At 44.6% G+C, this 23,329-nt stretch overlaps 1 protein-coding gene across 50 annotated transcripts in view; it reads right to left on the bottom strand.

Annotated features, from left to right (window-relative positions):
- Positions 1–23,329, bottom strand: part of ARMC9 (armadillo repeat containing 9) — a 180,867-nt gene that overhangs the window by 88,355 nt on the left and 69,183 nt on the right. For all 50 annotated transcript variants that reach the window (XR_012421558.1, XR_010580129.2, XR_012421552.1 and 47 more), the window contains 5 exons: positions 19,598–19,688; positions 17,635–17,758; positions 13,643–13,782; positions 11,977–12,053; positions 7,997–8,071 (listed from right to left, as the gene is read on the bottom strand). Coding sequence is in view for 36 of the 50 variants with exons in the window: in XM_074010479.1 (XP_073866580.1) it covers positions 7,997–8,071; positions 11,977–12,053; positions 13,643–13,782; positions 17,635–17,758; positions 19,598–19,688 (507 nt within the window). In the remaining 14 variants the exon portion in view is untranslated. The remainder of the gene's footprint in view (positions 1–7,996; positions 8,072–11,976; positions 12,054–13,642; positions 13,783–17,634; positions 17,759–19,597; positions 19,689–23,329) is intronic.

Below are 23,329 nucleotides of genomic sequence, written 5' to 3'. Positions count from 1 at the left end.
TTACTCTGTTGTCCAGGCTAGAGCGTAGTGATGTGATCACAGCTCACTGCTGCTTCAACCTCCTGCACTCAACTGATTCTCCTGCCTCAGCCTCCCAAGTAGCTGGGACTACAGGCACGTGCCACTACACCTGGCTAATTTTTGCATTTTTTGTGGAGATGGGGTTTCACCATGTCACCCAGGCTGGTCTTGAACTCCTGGGCTCAAGCAGTCTTCCTACCTCAGCCTCCTAAAGTGGTGGGATTACAGGTGTGAGTTGTATGCCCAGTGAAAATATCACATATTTTTTAAAAATCACATACGTTAGGTAATATTTAATCTAAGTTATAGAAAGAAGTCATAACCGCATCTCATCCTAAAAGTAATAACTTCTCATTTCAGATAATTTAGGTCAAGTAACAACACCCAGGTAGACCGAAGGATAACAAAAGGTCCTAGTGAATCATCCAGATGCGTAAAAATGGTTACACAAGCAGTATGCAAAAAGTAAATAAGGAACTCCTGCTCCTGGCAGCTAGCTATGATTAAAGACCGCCATAAAGATAATCCTACAGAAGCCTGTATTTGTGTGTATAGTGTTTAAGAAAACAATTTGTCACGTGCAGACGTCTGACTAGGTGAAAGTCCCAAGCCTGGAGTGACACTGCGGCACAGGTGCAGAGGGCTCTGGAGTCAAACCGTGGTTAGCAGCCCCTCGCTGGCCGTGTGGCCCCAGGCAGAGGATTTCACCTTTAAGCCTTGATGTTTTCAGCAGCAAAAGGGGCACCAATACAGTCCCTCCTTCAGGGCACCTTGGAGGGATTAAATGAGAGAAAGCATCTCTTCCAGAGACTGACAACACACACTCAACACTACATAGAACAACTAACTTCGAACTCACTTCTACTTTTACTCAACTGAACTCTAGCACATTCTATCGTTCCAGCTTCACAGTCTAATCCTCTATCACTAAAGGTCTTCAAGGGAAATTTTCCCTTGAGAAATTCAAATATCTATTTCAGGTAGATATAAATATTTTCCTCTAGTTATGAAAGTGATACAAGTTCTGTATAGAAAACTTGCAAACAACATACAAGAAAGAATAAAAATTACTCACAGGCCCCCACCCAGAGATAATTGGGAACATTTTGAAGTACTTCCTTCCTTTTATGTGCATTGTTTTACATAACTCAGAACATATTGATATTATGTTGTTTATTTAACTTTATGATTATTTTCATGTTTGATAAAAACCTTATAAACCACATTTTCATAGCTATAATAATAGCAGCTAACATCTCTCAGTGCTTACTGTGTGCTAGGCACTATTCTAAATACTTTATATTATGAGCTCCTTTAATGCTTACAATTCTATGAGTTTAGTACTGCAACAATCCTCATCTTACAGATGGAAAAACGATCACACTGAGAGCTTCCAACTAGGAAGTGGCAGAACATGATTCAAAGCCAGGCTCAGGCTCAGGAGCACCCACTCTCAACCACTCCACCTTCTGGCCTCTTTTCTTGGTCACTCCCTCATGTTAGGTCTTGTCATTGTTTCCTGTCTTCCACTATGATCAATAAAGCTGGAATGAACATTCTGATACATACATCTTTGCTCATGTCTTGTGTGGAGCTTCAGAAGTAGAATTATGGGGACAAGAATATGAAAAATTCCTACATTAATTTTGAAAGGCCCATACTTAGGTCAGGCGTGGTGGCTCATGTCTGTAATTTCAGCACTTTGGGAGGCTGAGGCAGGAGAATCACTTGAGCCCAGGAGTTCAAGACCAGCCTGGTGACATAGTGAGACCCCGTTGAAAGGAAGGAAAAGCAAAGCCAAGCCAAGCCAAGCCAAGCCAAGCCAAGCCCATACCTAGTGAGCATCACGAAATACAGTGACTAGGCTGACCACCTGTAATGGACAACTGTGACACCTGTGGCTGACAAATGCCTTATAATCAGGTTCTCTACACTGTTAGTTTCCCAAGGCAACAGACAGAATACTCACATTTCAAGCCTCCTTTGCAGCTAGGGTGCAGGCACACCACTTAGATTCTGCCAAGCACATGACTTTGATTCAGAAGTGGGCAATGTGGAGGATGAGGCACGTGGGGAATACACATCATTCTGTTGGGTGGGGAGCAGCAGCACGCAGCCCTCTGGGGAGAGCAGAGGCAGTTTCTGGCATCATGGGCCTGCGCTGTGGGCCCCAGGGTTGCTGGAGCAGAGCAGCCCCATGGTGTGCTTGGGCATTCCTCTGGGCTGAGTGGCTTCTAAGCCCAGCTCCCCGGCTCTCCCAGATTCTGGGAGCCTTTATAACCCGCAGAGCCTCTGGTCGGCTCCAGCCCTGGGCAGGATGTTTGTTGGGGTCTCCAGGGCAGAGGCCCATGGCTGACTATGACTCCAGCCCTAGCCGTAGGAGGCCTGTGGAGTGGGTATTAGGGCAGCTCCATTTATGTGATCTGTTCTCCAGCTCCAGGCCTTGGCAGGCTCTTAAAATTCAAATGGGCCTCAGGGGACTCATTTATTTTGTTCTCCTTTTTCCCTTTAGGTATTCTTGTAAGACTACTATAATAGGATTTGGTACTAATGTAATTTTTATGTATATTGTGTCATTTTCGATGAGCATATACATTCTTACAATGAGATATTCTGCTTTTATCCCTCCTTATATAGTAAAATAAAATTTTCCATACTGCTTCATACTGCTTTTTGTAATTATCATCTTCAATAGCTATTAATATTTTGAGCAAAAGAATCATAATTTTATTAGCAATTCCTGTATTACTAGATATTTATGTTGCTTCCAGCTTTTTGCTCTTATAAAAATGTTGAAATGAGCATTGTCATGCATAGAGCTCTTCTTCTGTGCATCAACAACCAGAAGAAAATGAACGAGTCCAAAAGATAGATCCTTTAGTGATTTTTCACGTAACTGCCAAACTGCTTTCCAGAAGGACTGTGCTGACACACATACAAATACCAGCAGGCACTGGGCATGGTGGCTCATGCCTGTAATCCCAGCACTTTGGGAGGCCAAGGCGGGTGGATCACCTGAGGTCAGAAGTTTGAGACCAGCCTGGCCAACATGGTGAAACCCTGTCTCTACTAAAAATATAAACATTAGCCGGGCATGGTGGTGGGCACCTGTAATTCCAGCTACTCAGGAGGCTAAGGCAGGAGAATCACTTGAACTTGGGAGGCAGAGGTTGCAGTGAGCTGAGATCGCGCCACTGCGCTCCAGCCTGGGCGACAGAGCGAGACTCCATCTCAAAGAAATAAAGAAATAAAAACTAAATACCAGCAGGGCTGAGGACATCAATTCTGCCTCCACTTCCCTAGCACCGTGCATGAGCAGATGTCAAGGTGGAGGGATTGTGGGAAATGTTTTCCTTGTTGTCTTATTTCCTTCATTATTCAGCATTTCTAGCCTCCCTTGCAGCTAGGGTGCAGGCACACAACCTAGACTCTGCCAAACAAATGCACCCATGTGAGACCTACAGGCAAAGAGAATATAATGCTTTTATCAATCTAAAAACTTCCTCAGGGATAAACGTGAAAGGAGGGAAATCTCAGGGTTTTAGAAAAACCTTATTGTGGGCATGATCATCCCTTAGAGGTCACTCTTACAAATAATTAAGTAGGCAACTGCCTAGGTGATGTGTTAAAAGCTTCCTCTTCTCAGGCTAAAAGGGGGTTCCTCCCTGGCTTATCTCTTTAATCTCTGTTAAATGCCAGGGGGAAGCTTATTCTACTTACATCTTTTTTTTGGAGACGGAGTCTCACTCTGTTGCCCAGGGTGGAGTCCAGTAGCATGATCTCGGCTCACTACAACCTCTGCCTTCCGGGTTCAAGCAATTCTCCTGCCTCAGCCTCCTGAGTAGCTGGGATTACAGGTGTCCACCACCACGCCTGGCTAATTTTTGTATTTTTAGTAGAGACAGGGTTTCTCCACGTTGGCCAGGCTGGTCTCGAACTACTGACCTCAGGTGATCCGCCCACCTCAGCCTCCCAAAGTGCTAGGATTACAGGCAGGAGCCACCATGTCCTGTCATCTACTTACATCTTTACGTAAGTAATCCACATTTCCTTTTCAAAGTCAAAAACTCACAACCTATCTAGAAATCTATGTAGAAGCCATTAAGGAAAATATTAACATATTTGGATATCATTAAAGCTAATGTTTGACCAAAACCACCATAATTTTTTTTTTTTTTTTGAGACGGAGTCTCACTCTGTTGCCCAGGCTGGAGTGCAGTGGCATGATCTCGGCTGGATTCTCCTGCCTCAGCCTCCTGAGTAGCTGGGATTACAGGTGTCCACCACTATGCCCAGCTAATTATGGTATTTTTAGTAGAGACAGGGTTTCTCCATATTGGCCAGGCTGGTCTCGAACTCCCGACCTCAGGTGATCTGCCTATCAAGGCCTCCCAAAGTGCTGGGATTACAGGCATGAGCCACCATGCCCCGTCATCTACTTACATCTTTATGTAAGTAATCTACATTTCCTTTTCAAAATCAAAAACTCACATCCTATCTAGAAACCCACGTCAGAAGACATAAAGGAAAATATTAACAGATTTGGCTATCATTAAAGCTAATGTTTGACCAAAACCAACATAATTTTTTTTTTTTTTGAGTTTTTGAGACAGAGTCTTGCTCTGTCACCCAGGCTGAAGTGCAATGGCATGATCTTGGCTCACTGCAACCTCTGCCTCCTGGGTTCACGTAATTTTCCTGCCTCAGTCTCCTGAGTAGCTGGAATTACAGGTGCCCGTCACCACAACCAGCTAATTTTTGCATTTTTAGTAGAGACGGGGTTTCACCAAGTTGGCCAAGCTGGTCTCAAACTCCTGACCTCGTGATCTGCCCACCTTGGCTTCCAAAAGTGCTGGGATTACAGGCATGAGCCACTGCTTCTGGCCAACTACCACAATTTAAAAAGACAAACTAAAATTGAGAAAATATTTGTAGTATTTTTCAAAAGAATAATAGCCCCTCACTTCTCTTGTGCTTTTTTCTTTGACCCACAATTACTTAGGAGTATGTGGCAGCCAGCCCCAAGGTAGCCCCAGTGATTCCACCTCCTGGAAGTCACACCCTTGTTCAATCCCCTCCACAGAGTACCAGGGTGGGTCGGTGTAACCAAGAAAATAAATGCGGTGGTATCTCATTTCTGAGAGTAGGTTTTTCTAAAAGACTCTAGGGCTTCTGTCTTGCTTACTTTCTCTCTCAAATCACTCATTCTAGGGGAAGCCAACTGCCATGTCAAGAGAAGTCTTATGGAGAGCTCCAAGGGGGAAGCAAATGAGGTCCCCAGTCAACAGCCAGAAGAAAACTGAGGCCTCCTGCTGACAGCCATGTGAGTGAGCTTGGAAGCAGAGGCTGAAGTCTCAACTGTAAACTGAGCAACTCTTACTCTGCTATCTTGAATGTTTGACCCAGAGAAACAGTCATTGGTAGCTTAGTGACAGGGATATGTTCCGAGAAATGTGTTGTGAGACGATGTCATTATTGCATAAATATCATAGAGTAAGTGGCAAACCCAGATGGTATAGCCTACTACACACCTAGGCTATATGGCATAGCCAATAAGATCCTAGGGTACAAGCCTGTTCAGCACGTGACTGTGTTGAATACTGTAGGCAACTGTAACAAGGTGGTATTTGTGTATCTAAGCATCTCTAAACATAGGTAAGGTACAGTAAAAATACAGTATTATAATCTTATTGGACCATTATCATATATGCAGTCTTTTGTTGACCAAAATGTCGTTACGTGGTGCATGACTGTAATTTAAAAATTCAAGGGCCAGGCTCAGTGGCTCATGCATGTAATCCCTGCATGGAGGCCAAGATGGGAGCATCACGTGAGCCTAGTAGTTTGAGACCAGCCTGGGTAACATGGCAAGACCCCGTCTCTTAAAAAAAAATCAGCAAACTGTGGTGGCACACACCTATAGTCCCAGCTACTGGATAAGCTGAGGCAGGAGGATGGCTTGAGCCTGGGAGATGGAGGCTGCAGTGCACTGTGATCAGGCCACTGTACTCCAGCCTGGGCAAAAGAGCAAGATTCTGTCTCAAAAACGAAAACAAACATCAGCTGGGCACAGCGGCTCGTGTCTGTAATCTCAGCGCTTTGGGAGGCTGCGGCAGGCAGATCACTCGAGGCCAGGAGCTTGAGACCAGCCTGGCCAAGATGGTGAAACCCCATCTCTACCAAAAATACAAAAATCAGCTGGGTGTGGTGGTGCCTGCCTGTAGTCCCAGATGCTTGGGAGGCTGAGGCAGGAGAATCGCTTGAACCCAGGAGGCAGAGGTTGCAGCGACTCAAGATTGTGCCACTGTACTCTAGTCTGGGTGACAGAGCCAGACTTTGTCTCAAAAACAAAAACAAAAAATTTGTTTAAGCCACTAAGCTTTGGGGTAAATTGTTATGCAGTAATAGATAATACCCATGTGCTGTTGATTTTCCAAACATTTAGGGGTTTCCTAGACACCTTACTGTTACGTTTATATTTTTCACCATATGTCTTCATTATTTATCCAATCATTTTTCCGCCCCATTTGCTCACATTGCTCTCCTTCTGCAACTCCTATTGGTATCTGTCAGACCTAATGTTGTCACATAGGTCTCGGAAGCTCTGTCCCTCTCTTCCGTCTTTTTTCTCCCTGCTCTGGGATCTCTAAGGGCAGTCCTTCTCTCACAAGCTGCAACTGTGACTCTTCCTCACATGGCCCCTGCCTCGGCTTCACTTCTCGCCCCCTCCATCCCTTTGCCCTGGTGTCTTTCCTCCATGCTGCATTTCACACTTAGAATGTTACCTCCATTCTTTCTCTTCAGCCTACATGTTTTTTCCTCTTCTTTGCCTTGGATGGCAATCCCTTTCTTTCACTGAAATGACCATAATGCAGAATTTCAGCAAGTTTATTTCCCCCTGTTCTGTAGTGACATTTAAAAGCAGTAGGCAATTAAGGTCCATTGTTTAGTGTAATCACATAGAATGGTTCTTAAATTAGGTTTCATCTCTGGTGTAACTCTTATTTTATTTATTTATTTTTGAGACGGGGTCTTGCTCTGTCCCCCAGGCTGGAGTGTAGTGGCCGGATCTCAGCTCACTGCAAGCTCTGCCTCCTGGGTTCACGCCATTCTCCTGCCTCAGCCTCCCGAGTAGCTGGGACTACAGGCGTCCGCCACCTCGCCCGGCTAGTTTTTTGCATTTTTTAGTAGAGGCGGGGTTTCACCGTGTTAGCCAGGATGGTCTCGATCTCCTGACCTCGTGATCTGCCCGTCTCGGCCTCCCAAAGTGCTGGGATTACAGGCTTGAGCCACCGCATCCCGCCTTCTGGTGTAACTCTTGATGTAATTTTAAATGATCAACGAGAAGATTTAGCAATTCCTCTAAGTAAGCAAAACCAATTAGAAGAATGTTTTATTGGTCCCAATGAGAATTTTGCCTGTGTTTTGAGGGTGGAAATATATTTCCTTTCGTCACAGCATTTAATTCACTGTTAACCTGATTTCACATGGTGGAAAGAAAAAGGACAAAACTCTAGCTGTTTTGCTGATTAGATCTAGCAACATTTGTCCTTTCAAAATAAGATACTAATCACCTGAGGTTTGTTTTTTACTTCACATACAAGTGTTAACATACACATTAAATACTGAGTTTATTATTTACCAACCAAACCAAGTCCTAGACAGTTTTAGAATCTTTTCCATTTGGTTGCCATCAGAGTGTCTGTAACTTTGCAAAAGTCAGCCTGCTGGGAACTTTTTAACACTTTAATTTTTAACCATTTAGGAGTTAGGGATCCCCTTGAGGATCTGATAAAAGCTACAGACTCTCTCCCCGGGAAATGGCAAATATACATTTCGCCTACAATTTCAAGGAGTTTGTAAAGGATCTGAGCCCTTCTATAGAGCCCAATCGAGGAAGTCTTGCTCTAAAAGCTCTGAACTGTAACTGTGGCACTGAAGGAAGCTCATATGTTTCTCAGGCACGCTTTCTTACCATTGCTCTTGCTTCCTCACGGATGGATGGAACAGAAAGGATGCTGTACAAAGCTCCATTCACATATGGCTGTATCTTTAAGGGAAGGAAAAAAACCAGTTATTTGCAAGTTTTCAAATACTGCACAACTCTATATCAAACACCACACCTCAGAACAATCTGGCAAATGGGGAGAGTGGGTGTTCCCGTCCTCGCAGCTCTCCTGTGCTTCAGGATGTATGTTCCCAAGTGACAGACATCTCCATCTGCATGTCCAAGTGACAGCTACCACTGAGTCTAAAACCAAATTCGTCACTCCCTCCCAAAGCTTACTCCTGCTGCATTTCATTGCTTAATTAAAGTTACCTTTAACCTCCTGATCACTCAGGCTAGAAACTCTGGAGTCATCGTTGATTTTTTTGTGGTTGTTGTCCAGTCTCCAATGCTCAGTCTTCAAGCCTCTTTGATAGGAATCCCTTTTTTCCATATCCACTGCTACTGTCCTTGCTCAGACATCATCGCCCATGACGTAGGCTACATCAGATCTCCAAACCAGTCTCTCTACCCTCAATATTCACCCTTTAATGTAACCATCAGATCACTCCCAACATTCTACAGTATGGGCCAAATCATCCCTCTCTCCGTCTCAGAAATCCTCCATAAAGCCCAGTAGGAAAGGCGGAACTCCTTGGTGTGGCACACAGGATCTTCAAGGCGTGGCCTTTATCTCATCCCCTCTGCTTCTCCCTCCCTGCCACCACAAAGTGTCCATACTACCTAAGGGATGGCCCCCACCAGGCTGTTCCATGTCTCAGCCAGGTTCTGGCAGTTCACCTTGCCAGGAATGATCTTCACACATACAATGAACCTTGAAAACTCAGCCCAGACACGTCTCCTGGGAAGGCTCTCCTGAATCCACTCCTGCCTCCCTGCCCCTAGACAGGGTGCTCACTTCCACTTCTTGTACATCCCTCCACTACAGCACTGGAGGCAGTATCCTTCGAAATTCATACTATGTCCCCTCTATTCTGAGCTTTTTGAGGACAGGACCCACGTTTTACTTGCACACACTGGGCGTAGAGCATGGCAGGTGCTGATAAGCAAGTTCTCTTTCCAGCAGGCTGTACGCTTTGCCCGCCACAGCAATGGAGGAGGGCTCCTTTCCCACTGCCCTCCCTCAGCACTGGACTTGATTAGCACTTTCAACGCTTGCCAAGCTGATGGGTAAAAAAAGGCATCCTACAGTTTTTATTTTCCGTTCCCGATTGAACTAGCATGATTGAACATCTTTTCACATTTCTGGGGCAGCACGATTCTGTGAACTGTCTAGTCATATCCTTTATCCTTTTTTTCGACTGGATTGCTTGACTTTTACTTACCAATTTATACCAGCTCTTCATCTATTAGGAACATTAAACTTTCGTCACATGTGATACAACTTTTCCTCGGGGTTTCATTCATCTTTTGACTTTGATTATGGCATCTTTTTCCAATCAAAAAATGTAATGTTCATATAGTCAATTATGTGCATCTTTTTTTTTATTTCGGTTTTGTCTTTCAAGATCATGACTACTACAGTGTAGTAAACACATTTCTTGGCTCTAAAATATATATATACGCACACATATACATACACACAGATATACATATGTCGTTTTTCAAGCTCATTTTCTTTTTCTTACTTTTTTTTTTTTTTTTTGAGACAGAGTCTCACTCTATCATCCATGCTGGAGTGCAATGGCACAATCTCAGCTCACTACAACCTTCATCCCCCAGGTTCAAGTGATTCTCATGCCTCAGCCTCCTGAGTAGCTGGGATTACAGGCACATGCCACCACGCCTGGCAAATTTTTGTATTTTCAGTAAAGATGGGGTTTCACCATGTTGGTCAGGCTGGTCTTGAACTCCTGACTTCAAGTGATCCTCCCGCCTCGGTCTCCCAAAATTGCTGGGATTACAGGCGTAAGCCACCACGCCCGGCCTATCCAGCTCATTTTCAAAGCCAATGCATTCTTAACAGGTAATGATATGATTAGAATCCTTTGGTTTATTAAGTTTTCAGAGCAGACATATTGGTTCCAGTACTTGAAAACCAACCTTTATTATGAGATGGAAGAATATGTTTCCCACTGGTTTCACCTGCCTGAGTTGAATAAAGTGAGGAACAGAGTTCATTCAGGCCTAGAAGTAGTTAAGAGCTCACTAGTTTTAAAATATAAAGTGAATGTCACAAAGCCACCAAACATCCACTAGCTAAAGAAGTCACCCCAATCAGTGAATAGGGCTATTGTAAAATGTGAATGGAATGACCAGAGTGGGAGCTGTCTGCTTGAATTGGGAACAGACGGGCCGGGCGTGGTGGCTCACGCTTTAATCCCAGTACTTTGGGAGGCCGAGGTGGGTGAATCACCAGGTCAGGAGTTCAAGACCAGCCTGGCCAACATGGTGAAACTCTATCTCTACTAAAAATACAAAAAATTAGCCAGGCGTGGTGGTGGGCACCTGTAATCCCAGCTACTTGGGAGGCTGAGGCAGGAGAATCGCTTGAATCTGGGAAGCAGAGGCTGCAGTGAGCCAAGATCACACCACTGCACTCCAGCCTGGATGATAGAGTAAGACTCTGTCTCAAAAAAAAAAAAAAAAAAAAAAAAAAGAAAGAAAGAAATAATTGGGAACAGACGTGTGGAAACCAAGTGGCACTCAATCGTATCCTGCTCAGATATACCCCTGGGTCTCATCTGTCTAAAGTGGTCAGATTTTTGTTGAAGCTTGGCCATGGTTTCTGCAATGGCATTTGTAGAAGGCAAGTGAGAGAACAATCATATTTGATTATTTGTTTTTGTTAATTTGTTTACCCACACCTCTACTTTATTTAAAAAGAGCTTGAGGCCCATAGGTTGAAAACTTAGAAAAGAACACTAGGTGTTGGGGGGACGCTGGTGAGAGCAAACGCTAGTATAGCCATTCTTTTTTTTTTTTTTTTTTGAGGCGGAGTCTCGCTCTGTCCCCCAGGCTGGAGTGCAGTGGCCAGATTTCAGCTCACTGCAAGCTCCGCCTCCCGGGTTTATGCCATTCTCCTGCCTCAGCCTCCCAAGTAGCTGGGACTACAGGTGCCCGCCACCTTGCCCGGCTAGTTTTTTGTATTTTTTAGTAGAGACGGGGTTTCACTATGTTAGCCAGGATGGTCTCGATCTCCTGACCTCGTGATCTGCCCGTCTCGGCCTCCCAAAGTGCTGGGATTATAGGCTTGAGCCACCGCGCCCGGCTGTATAGCCATTCTGGAGGACGATTTGGCAGGACTCAGTGACCTGAAACTGACGTATGCTGGCAGCCAGCCGTGATGAGTGTCTACGCATCCCTGGAAGCTCTGGCACAGGCTCCCGAGGGGCAGGTGCGGCCATGTCCACTGAGGACTGCTGTGGCAACAGAGAGTGGGAGGCACCCAAAGTGTACAGGCTGGATAAGTAGAATGGCAGGGGTGCAAACAAGGGGCTATTTTGCAGTAGTGACACTTAATGAACTAGACATATGTAAAGCCACACAGAAAGGTCCTAAAAACACAGGGGAAAAGCCATCAACAGAATGAGACCTAGAGGGTAATCTATTTCTGTAAATTCAATACACATGTACACAGTATCATATGTCTTTTAAGGCTCCATCCACATCCACAGAGATACATTAAACATACCAAGGGAGTGGCATGTGAGGGAGGAATGTTGGGGGCTAGATGATGAGAAAAAGCAATGCCAGAGGGGCCGGGCACAGGCCAGTGGGCCAAGCAGACGGGGACAGAAAGAACAACATCCTGCTTCTGACTTCCAAAATTCTAAAAATTATAAAAGATTTCCAGCTGCTTATGAAAATCCCCGGAGGAGGGAGAACATGTACAGTTTTCAAATACAGCAACCATCCTGGGCCAGCTGTGGGCCTGTGGGGTCACAGGCATTGGGTCCCCAGTGCAGCCTCCCCTAAGCCCAGGGCCAGTAGTGCTGAATGAGTACCTCATGGTTTTCATGGCCAAGAAGATCCGAAAGGACTTTGAGCACGAGGCCTGCCACCTTGGCACACATGTTCTTCCCTATGGGAAACAAACCAAAGCTAAACATGACATGTCTAAACCCAGAAGCAGAATTTTGGGTCATGTGGACTTGGGGACAAATCTTGGCTCCTCTGCTCATGAGCTGTATGACCTCGGGTGAGTCACATAACCAGTCTGGGCCTCAGTTTCCTCCTCTTTACAACAGAGATTACTATTCATACCTACCTCAAAGAGTGATGCAAAATTAAATAAACTAATGTATGTAAAGGACTCAGTGTAGCATACAACCTCAGTGCTCAGTAAACCACCCCAAGTGGTGGCTATTACTCTGGTCAGAGCACAGAGCGAGTCATTACAGTGAAAGCACAAAACATTATAGAGCAATGTTCTCCCTCCCACGCACGGATACCAGCATCACGAAGACCATACAGGCATTTTAGTAGCTATAAACGTCATCATAAAAATCACCGCAAATAAGGTGGTGATGATGAAGAAAAGCTAATTCTAATCTGATCAACGTATTAGAAGTTAGGACTTCTGGCTGGGTGTGGTGGTTCATGCCTGTAATCCCAGCACTTTGGGAGGGCGAGGCGGGTGGATCACTTGAAGTCAGGAGTTCAAGATCAGCCTGGCCAACATGGTGAAAGCCCCTCTCTACTAAAAATACAAAAATTAGCCGGGCGTGGTAGTGGGCACCTGTAATCCCAGCTACTCAGGAGGCTGAGGCAGGAGAATCGCTTGAACCTGGGAGGCAGAGGTTGCAGTGAGCCGAGATCACACCACTGCCTCTAGCCTAGGCGACGGAGCATGTCTTCATCTCAAAAAAAGAAAAAGAAAAAAAGCTAGAACTTTTTGCACATGCTATTCTTTAAAATGACTGAAATAATAGTCATTTACTCAGTCAACAACACACAGTTACGTGGTTCAGTCTACAAAGTATACGGAGGTGAAGATGCTTCCAACAAGTACTCCTGAGTCAGCTATTTATCCAGGGGGCCTTTCTCTCCAAACACTGGATGCTCAGGCTGAGGAAAGCCAAAGCCTAGACTTGGCATCTCTTCTAAAGAAGCTTCTTTCATCCCAGGTAACAACTGAAAAGAGTACCTGTACCTGGAAAAGCTAAAATCACTGCCTTCAGTGATCAAGTATATAAATGACTGATCAAGTATATAAATGACTTATGCCCACAGGAGAACCTCCACCTCCAGGGCTGGGGCAGGGAAAAGCACGTGATTCACAGCAGGAAGTGTGGTTTAGTGTCACTGCTACTGCGGCCAGCTTAATCCTATAGGATCTTGGGAACACACTTCTTTGTCTTCAGAAAAGCGGATCATATTCTTAATTGCCTACCTTTGAACAATGCAATAAAGAAAAATGTAAATGAGCTTAGTCTCCGCTTAATGTGGGCACTACATAGATACAAGACATTTTTTCCAGGGTGAGAAGGGATTTTGTCTTCAGGGATTCAACAGCTTGATACCTAGTTGGAAATGCTTTCCACTCTTTTTTCTGTTTTTAGTTTTCTACGAGACTAAAAGCAAACCACATCATGCTCACTAGAAACCCAGCTTCAAAGGTCAAGATCTCTTCCCCTTCTTGCAATAGAATGAGGGTTGGGGGGCTGAGACCTGCGCTGCGGAGACAGAGGTTCATAAGCAAAGCCACCGAGTACTCCAGCGTGTAGTCAGACAGGCAGTCGGGGTCCTTTAGAGCATCAACCAGCCAGAAGATGAGGCCGTCTTGAATCATCGCTGTCTGCAGGGGGCGCCTGGGAAGAAACAGCCTACTGTAAATAAAAACTGCCAAGAAACGTTTCATATAAAAGGAAACAGTAGGCTGGGTGCAGTGGCTCATGCCTGTGATCCCAGCACTTTGGGAGGCCAAGGCGGACGGATCACCTGAGGTCAGGAGTTGGAGACAAGCCTGGCTAACATGGTGAAACCCCGTCTCTACTAAAAATGTAAAAATTAGCCAGGCATGGTGGCGGCGCCTGTAATCCCAGCTACTTGGGAGGCATGAGAATTGCTTGAACCCAGGAGGCAGAGGTTGTAGTGATCTGAGATCGCACCACTGCACTCCAGCTTGGGCAATGGAGCAAGACTCTGTCTCAAAAAAAAAAAAAAGAGGAAACAGTAATGTGAATGTATATTAGAAAAGACAAACTTACTGAAGACACAGACTCTGAGGAATATTTTTGTTAAACTCATACAATTGAAATAACAGAAGTTCTTTACATTTCAGGGATATTTATTAACGGTTTAAATAAAGATAAGGCGGTAAGGAGGTCTCCTACTTTGAAAATCTCCTTTTCAATATTTAAAATTAGCATAGCATTACTTCAAATATCTAATAAATATTCATTAGTAGCTTTTGGTTTACTTAACTCAGGAAACAGGACCATAGACATACTTCTTTGACAAATAGGTTTTTTCTTTTTTTTGTGATGGAGTTTTGCTCTTGTTGCCCAGGCTGGAGTGCAATGGCACAATCTAGGCTCACTGCAACCTCCGGCTCCTGGGTTCAAGCAATTCTCCTGCGTCAGCCTGCCAAGTAGCTGGGATTACAGGCATGCACCACCACACCCGGCTAATTTTGTATTTTTAGTAGAGATGGGGTTTCTCCATGTTGGCCAGGTTGGTCTCGAACTCCCGAGCTCAGCTGATCCACCCGCCTCAACCTCCCAAAGTGCTGGGATTACAGGCATAAGCCACTGCACCAGCTGACGAATAGATTTTCACCTAAACTCTCTGTAATCCAGGTCTAGGCACTCTGGGCTGCATGAAAATAAAGAAAAAAAGGAGGAGCAAAAGCCTAGCTTAGCACCATTTTGATTCACATTTCTATAGAGTAAGTGTAGTTTAATGACCTGGTAAATGCAAATTATAAGGAATGATTTTCCACCCAAAGTCCAGGTGTAGAATCCTACAAAATTCAATACCCCATCAAAATGTGTGATGGTGAATATCATCAGGTTAGCCTTAAGAATTGCTGAGACTAAGTGTGGTATCATTATGAGATGCCATCTGGATTAGTAGAAAACTGACATGCCACAGAGAAGCCAGATCTGCACATCTCCTGATGAGCAGATTTTGGCAAAACCACTGCTCAGGACAGAACAGCGGAGCCAGTTTATTTGTTCATCCTGTTCTTAAACACTACACTGACCCAATCAGGGTGGCTTATTAGAATACGGTGAAGACTGCACTCTCTTGGTAACTAGCTATCTTCTCCATTTATTGCAGAGACTCGGGAAAACTGCAAAAAGGTTAAGCACATTTACAGAACAAAAAAGCTTAAATTATCATTTGGAGGAAAAGATAAACAGGCAGTAAGTATTTGCATTACCAGAAGGAAGTATTTTTTTCACCATATCTTATATCTGTTACTTAACTATAGTTATTGAATTTCTAAAAACTTCCCCAAAATGGTCGACACTGAGCAAAGTTCTCTCTATAAACAAACAGAAATGAAGTGTTTGTATGCTCTGAGGAAGTAATGACACTGCAGATCACTTACAGTTCTTTTCAATTCATATAGTTAGAACAAAGAATTTTCATTAGCAGGGAGTTGGCAAATAGTAGATACAAATACCTATTCCTTCCTCCACTAAACACACACATGCTTAGACCATTTCACTTTGCAGGCTTCTGGTTACTTGTGAGTCAGTCGAATGTTAACCACATTTGATGGGAAGAAAGTGTGTTCAGAAGAGGTCCGACAGAAAAAAGTTGAAGACTCCAGGGACTAGAGTTCTCAAGAAAGTCAAAGAGAACTTCAGGTGATCATGAGAGAATAAAAACTCTGAAAAAATTACCATATGTCCCAGCAATTACTCTCCCAGATGCCAATCCATGAGAAAAGGAAACATATGTCCACATGAAGACTTGTGCTGAAACGTTCACAGCAGCATTATGCATATTGGCCAAAAATGCAACAACCCAAATGCCGATCAACTGAAGGACAAACAAACTGGTGTGGGCCGGGCACAGAGGCTCACGCCTGTAATCCCAGCACTTTGGGAGGCCGAGGAGGGTGGATCACGAGGTTAGGAGTTCGAGACCAGGCTGACCAACTTGGTGAAACCCCATCTCTACTAAAAATACAAAAATTAGCCAGGTGTGGTGGTGCGCGCCTGTAATCCCAGCTACCCAGGAGGCTGAGGCAGGAGAATTGCTTGAACTCAGGAGGTGGAGGTTGCACTGAGCCGAGATTGCGCCACTGCACTCCAGTATGGGCGACAGAGTGAGACTCTGTCTCCAAAACAAACAAACAAACAATGTGGTATAGCCATAATGGAGTATCATATTCAGCCACAAAAGGAATGAGGCCCTGACATATGCTGCTACATAGATGAACCTTGCAAACGCGATGCTAAGAGAAGCCAGTCACAAAAGAGCACACACTACATGAGATCCATTTATATGAAACGTCCAGTACAAGTCAATTGACAGAAAGCAGATTCGTGGCTACCAGGGCCTGCGGGTAGGAATGAGGAGTGACTATAAATGGGTATGAGGTTTCTTCTTGTGGTGATGGAAATGTCCTAAACCTGGATTGTGGTGATGACTGCACCACTCTGTAAATACACTAAAAATCCTTCAATTGTATGTTTAATATGGGGAAATATTATGGTGTGTAAACACATCTCAACAAAGCCGTTAACTGACGACTATGGGGCCAGGTGCGGTGACTCACGCCTGTTAATTCTAGCACTTTGGGAGGCTGAGGTGGGTGGATCACCTGAGGTCAGGAGTTCAAGACCAGATTGGCCAACATGATGAAACCCCATCTTGGCCGGGCGCGGTGGCTCAAGCCTGTAATCCCAGCACTTTGGGAGGCCGAGACGGGTGGATCACGAGGTCAGGAGATCGAGACCATCCTGGTTAACACGGTGAAACCCCGTCTCTACTAAAAAATACAAAAAACTAGCCGGGCGAGGTGGCGGATGCCTGCAGTCCCAGCTACTCGGGAGGCTGAGGCAGGAGAATGGCGTGAACCCGGGAGGCAGAGCTTGCAGTGAGCTGAGATCTGGCCACTGCACTCCAGCCTGGGTGACAGAGCGAGACTCCGTCTCAAAAAAAAAACAAAAAACCCCATCTGTACTAAAAATATAGAAATTAGCCCAGCCCCATCAGCTCCAAGTCATGACGGTCTAGGCTGAGCCCATGGGGTGGGCTGCTGGGATCATGGGCAAGGTCAGGAGGCCCTAACCCTGACTTCCACAGGACTGCCTCTGACACTCTGCTGGGATGTGCATTCATGTGTGCGGCTCCCATAGGGGACTGGAAGTAACTTGAGGGCTGAGGCTCTATCAGGTCTGATACATGTATCTGTCTCTAAGCCCTGCACATGCCCCGAGACACAATCCTGCATGGCTGGCACTTGATAATGTCTATTAGGAAAATCCAATGGTGCTTTGAAAATGTCTTCCTCCATCTCCAGCAGCCTCAAGCAGGATAGTTTAGAGGATTAGAGATAAGCTTTCTAGTTCTGTCTTAGAGAGTCATCCAACCTCTCCAAAGTGTAGTGGAAAAATACCATTTACCTCCTGGGTTGCCATGGGAATTTTAACTCAATCTGATCTCACAGGAGATGCCGTGACCTACTGCACAATCATTACCTGAGGCTGAACTTCTGCAGGGCCCCAAGAACATTCTCCCTGGTGATGATGTCCTTGTCCTCCTCCTTCAGTCTTCCCTCCAGCATCCGCAGCACCTTTGTGTTCTGAGCAAGGTAGAGGCGACCTGATGATACACCAGAGAGCAAACAGGTGAAAGACAGAAATAATTTATCTGGTATGCTACAAAACCACTTTCCATGAAAACTTACTTTGCATATAACACAGTAGAGTTTGGGTAATTTTATGTTCTAAAAAACTTACTGGGCAGGGTGCAGTGGCTCACGCCTATAATCCCAGCAGTTTGGGAGGCTGAGGCAGGCAGATCACCTGAGGAGATCGAGACCAGCCTGGCCAATGTGGTGAAACCCCGTCTCTACTAAAAATACAAAAATTAGCTGGGCATGGTGGCAGGTGCCTGTAAACCCAGCTACTCGGGAGGCTGAAGCAGGAGAATTGCTTGACCCTGGGAGGCAGGTTGCAGTGAGCCGAGATTGCACTACTGCACTCCAGCCTGAATGACAGAGCGAGCGAGATTCCATCTCAAAACAAACAAACAAATAAACAAACAAAAACGTACTGGTTGTGCAAGGTGGCTATGCCTGTAATCCTAGCACTTTTGGAGGCTGAGGCAGGTGGATTGTCTGAGCCGAGGCATTGGAGACCAGCCTGGACAACAGGGCATAACCTTGTCTCCACAGAAACTAAGGAAAATTAGCCAGGTATGATGATGCACACCTGTTGACCCCGCTAACTGGGGGGCTGAGGCGGGAGGAACATTGCTTGAGCCCGGGCAGTTGAGGCTACAGTGAGCTGAGATCATGCCACTGTACTCCAGCCTGGGTGACAGAGTGAGACTCTGTCTCAAAACAAAAACAAAAACAAAAACAAACACAAAACCCCCACAAAATTTATTAAAAGATATTTCTTCCAAAAATTGGTTTTATTCAATGAAATATCTGATGACTAGAAAAACCACTCTTCTTGAGAGCTAAACATAATTCATTGCTGTGTTCTTGTGGGGAGCACTGTCCTTTTTTTCCATGAAATCCTGAACCCAACAGTCAGATCTACAAGGAGAAAAGAGGGGTAGATGTGTGTGTTATGAGCCCTTAAGTCTTCACAACAGAGGCAGCCAAGGAATGCTTCCGTCCACACTTTCTGTACAAGGCCTGGAGAAGAAGCAAGACGCCATACCTGGGACCCTGTAATAAGCCCAGAACGGTCACTAGCCTGCTATGGACTTCTGAATTGATATGGAAGATGTTAATTTCAGACATAAGTTTCAACAGTATTATCATATGAATGGTCCTCAGTAACATATCCTGGCGTATCATAAATGTCTGCCAAAAGGATGGAAGAATGAACGAACAAATGAACAAAGTTTTGGAGTATCATATATTCATAATTTGAAAACTCCCTTTATTCACATTATAAAGAGCTCAAATAAATAAGAACTTATGGAAGATAATGGCACTTTGCAAAATCATTTTAAATTCAGTTATGGGGGCATGTTATTTTCAGAGTTTTCAAATCCTTTGATTTAAGGGGTCATAGTCTTCCGAAGGAAATGGTGCAGTGTTTATTGGCGTCTGCTTTGTTTCACTAAGCTTATTTTGCCGTAATTGTTTCACGTATTTTGCCTTAAGTAGGAAATTATAGAAAATGCATTCATTACCTGTGATATACTTGAAAGCAATATAAAATGTTGCTATGTTACAAAACCAGAAAGCTTTATAAAATAAAACCGGGAGGTTTACAAAATAAACCCCAAAACTGTCTAAATGTGCTCTGACATAAATGAAAGCAATATGACAACAATTTTCACAAAAGACCTTAGATAAACAGTAACAAACTGAGGAAGCGTCATGTCCAAGAAACCTGGGAGGAACGCTCATTTTCAAAGGAAAAAGCACACCAGTGTGACCAAGCTCTTCTCTTTGAAGCAAAGCTGATGATGTCTCACCTTCTGCCAGTGACGCAAAAGCATTGATGAGCCTGGCCATGTACTGCCGCACCACGTCACTCTTGGAGTGCAGCAACTGAAGCACACTCCTCTGGGGGAAAAAGTCAAGAGGAAAAACAACAAGGTTAAGAAAAGGGAGAGATAAACATATGTCTCCTCTTTGGGTCTGGTAGTTCTCTTCCTCTGCCTGAACTTATTAGAGGTGAAATAAACAGACTAAAGCCAAACATTTCATCTGGAAGCCTTGATTTCCAGCTGAAATTTGATGAGACTTGGCAAAAATAAGTTAAGTCAGATTTCCAAATTAAATTAATTAATTATACAAAGCCCTCAGAACAGTGACTGGCGCAAAGGAAGCAGTCCTGTTTGCTGTTACCGTTGCTGCTGTTTTCCAGGTTAGAATGGCAGATCCAAGACACATGCCTAATTTGGCTCCCTCTAAACCACAGTAAAATTACAATAAATGGACCGTTAAAAAAGATAATTGCCAAGGACAGAGAGAACAGCACGAGAAACAATAACGCCACAATTCTGGAAGTGGGAATGAAGCATGGCAAGAGGCTTAGCAGGCCCAAGAAGGTCAAATCTCAAGGCAGCAACGGGCACTGTGGAATTACCGTTTCCATTACTCACTCTTCAAAGGCCTTAAGAGCTGAAGAAAAATAAATGGAATGGAATGAATGGAAGTTGTTTAAGCAGCAGCTGGATCCCACTCATGTGAGTCCTGCGCATCTCTCAGCACAGGGCAGGGGAGAGGGTATTCCCCTGTGAGGGTGACATAAAGGGTCTGTGGATGGGGGACACCAGGCAGAGGAGAGCAAGGGTTGCAGGGGTTCTAGAACAAAATGGAGAGGGGGGTTAGTGTCTAAATGCAGAATGAATGTGGAACAGAGGGCCACCCCAAAACTTGGCTCCCAGGACCCTGGCAACCAGACCCTTTCCCTCTAGGCCCAAGATTAGAAGACTATTCTCACGGTGAAGTGACCAGCCCAAGGAGGAAGAACTAGAGACCATGAAATCAGAGGTTCCCAGCAAACGGCCCACCCAGATCCCCCTGGATGGAGCTATCCATCGACAGGCCCCACCATCACACTCAATGGCTCTGTAGTCCCCTTCACTCCAAATCTCTCATTAGGAGATCATCAAGGACCACCAGACATCTGAGAAAAGTTTCTACTAGGAGGCCAAAACAAATGGGGCGGGGGCGGGCTTGGAGTAAATGAGACTGTGCAGGGAGAAGAAAACTAAAAATTAAATAAAAATTCATCACTAATATCCTCAAAGATATAAGAAACTGTATTATATCCATGAAACAAGAGAAAGCTATCAAAAAGGAAATAAAAGTTTCAACAGAAGGGTCAGAAAATAAAGATGAAGAAATCCAGGGAGGCTGGGCAGGGTGGCTCACGCCTATAATCCCAGCACTTTGGGAGGCCGAGGTGGGCAGATCACTCGAGGTCAGGAGTTTGAGACCAGCCTGGCCAACATGGTGAAACCCCATCTCTACAAAAATACAAAAATTAGCCAGGCGTGGTGCCGCACACCTGTAATCCCAGCTACTCGGGAGGCTGAGGCAGGAGGATTGCTTGAACCCAGGAGGCACAGGTTGCAGTGAGCTGAGATTGTGCCAGGGCAGCAGAGTGAGATAGTCTCAAAAAAAAAAAAAAAAAAAAAAGAAATCTCCCAAAGAATGGAACAAAAAGTAGAAAATATGAGCGAAACTATAAGAAAAATAGAAAACCAGTTCAGGAGGTTCAACATTCAGAGAGAGAACACAGAAAACAGAAGGAAGAAATCCTCAACAAAATAACTCAAGAAAAAGTTCCCAAAATGAAAGCTGTCAGATTGAAAGGGTCCACAAAGTGCTCAAAACAATGTATTAAAATATACCTCATGAAGGATGTCAATGGGAAACTGGGAAGATTCAATATGCTTCTCGAGAGAGAAACAGGTCACATATGAAAGATAAAGAATTGGAATAGCTTTGGATTTCTGTTTTAAATTTTTTGAGTCAAGGTCTCACTTTGTTGCCCAGGATGGAGTGCAGTGGCGTGATCACAGCTCAGAGCCCCAACCTCTTGGGCTCAAGCAATCCTCCCACCTCAGCCCTCTGAGTTAGCTGGGACTACAGGCGCATGCCAACGTGTCTGGTTAATTTAATTTTTTTTTTTTTTTTTCTCAGCTGCTCACAAATTCCTGGGCTCAAGCGATCCTCCTGCCTTGGCCTCCCAAAGTGCTAGAATTATAGGCATGAGCCACCATACCCAGCTGGCTTTGGATTTCTGAACAGCAAAACTGGAACCTAAAAGACAATGGAGTAATGTCTTCAAAATTCTGAAGGAAAATTATTTACAATCTAGGATTCTATACAAAGAATGAAGACATTTCTTGACCATATATGATTTCAAAATATATACTTCCTGTGCACATTTTCTCTAGATGCGATTAACTAAAGGATGTGTTCTACCAACCGAGAGAACAAGTCAAGAAATAAGATAATATCAGACACTGGAAACAGAGATCCAATTCAGGAAAGAGGTGAAAGGAATCAACACACGTTTGGTGAAGAGACTCCTGGACAGCAGCTATGCACCAGAATGTTTTCCAGACTAAACTCAGCTGATTCAAGAGGGCGACATATCCAAGGCTGTCATCCCCAAGATGCCTGTTACCATTACACCAATTTAGGTCGAATTTTTGTTGAAGTATAGCATCTACACAGGACACTGCACAGATCACAAGTACAGCCTGATGAGTGTTCACAAAGTGAACATGTGGCTAACTAGTAAACAGATCAAGAAACAGAACATGACCATCGTCCCAAAAGCCCTTCCAGAACCCCATCCCAAACCAAGGGTGACCTCTCTCCTGGCTTCTAACATCATAGATTCATGTTGCTTGGCTTTAAATTTTTTGATAAATGAAACCATATATTATATATTCTCTTATGTTTGACTTTTTCATTCAACAATATGTTTGAGATATTCACCCAGGGTCTCTGCTGTATTCCTTCTCATTGCTCGAGGTATCCCATTTTACAAATACATCACAGGTATTCACTCTACTGCTGATGGACATTTGGGTTGCAGCCAGTGTTTTGGTTCTGGAAGTGCAGCTATGAATATTCTTGCATGTTTTTTAGTGAACATATGGGCATGTTTTGGGTGGGGCTTACTTAGGAGTGGCTTTGTTAGGACACAGGTATTCAGTTTTAGTAAATGCTGCCCGTGTTCCAAAGTAGTGCACCATGTCCTAATTTTTAAACAGAGTACAAAATAGCTGGTGAGACGAGCGCAGACTTATCTGCATTTGGATAACCCTGAACATATGCTAGTGAAGTTCCAGCTCCCCTTTCCATGCCCTGCTTTGTGGATTAGCTGTGAACAGTCTTTCTACTGCCACAGAAGTGTTCTCAAGTGATCAACCCCTGAGAACTAGGAGGAGATCAGGTGAGCTTATGAGACAAAATACAGAGCAGCTCACCATTGCCCTTGGGCATAAATATTGCTGCTGGGCCAGGTGCAGTGGTTCATGCCTGTAATCCCAGCACTTTGGGAGGCTGAGGCGGGTGGATCACCTGAGGTCAGGAGTTCGAGACCAGCCTGGCCAACATGGCGAAACTCCATCTGTAACAAAAATACAAAAATTAGTTGGGCATGGTGGCACGCACCTGTAGTCCCAGCTACTCAGGAGGCTGAGGTGGGAGAATTGCTTGAACCCAGCAGACAGAGG

The sequence above is a fragment of the Macaca fascicularis genome, chromosome 12 (genome assembly GCF_037993035.2).
Source record: "Macaca fascicularis isolate 582-1 chromosome 12, T2T-MFA8v1.1".
Classification (NCBI taxonomy): Eukaryota; Metazoa; Chordata; class Mammalia; order Primates; family Cercopithecidae; genus Macaca; species Macaca fascicularis.
This window is presented reverse-complemented; position numbering and strand designations above follow the sequence as displayed.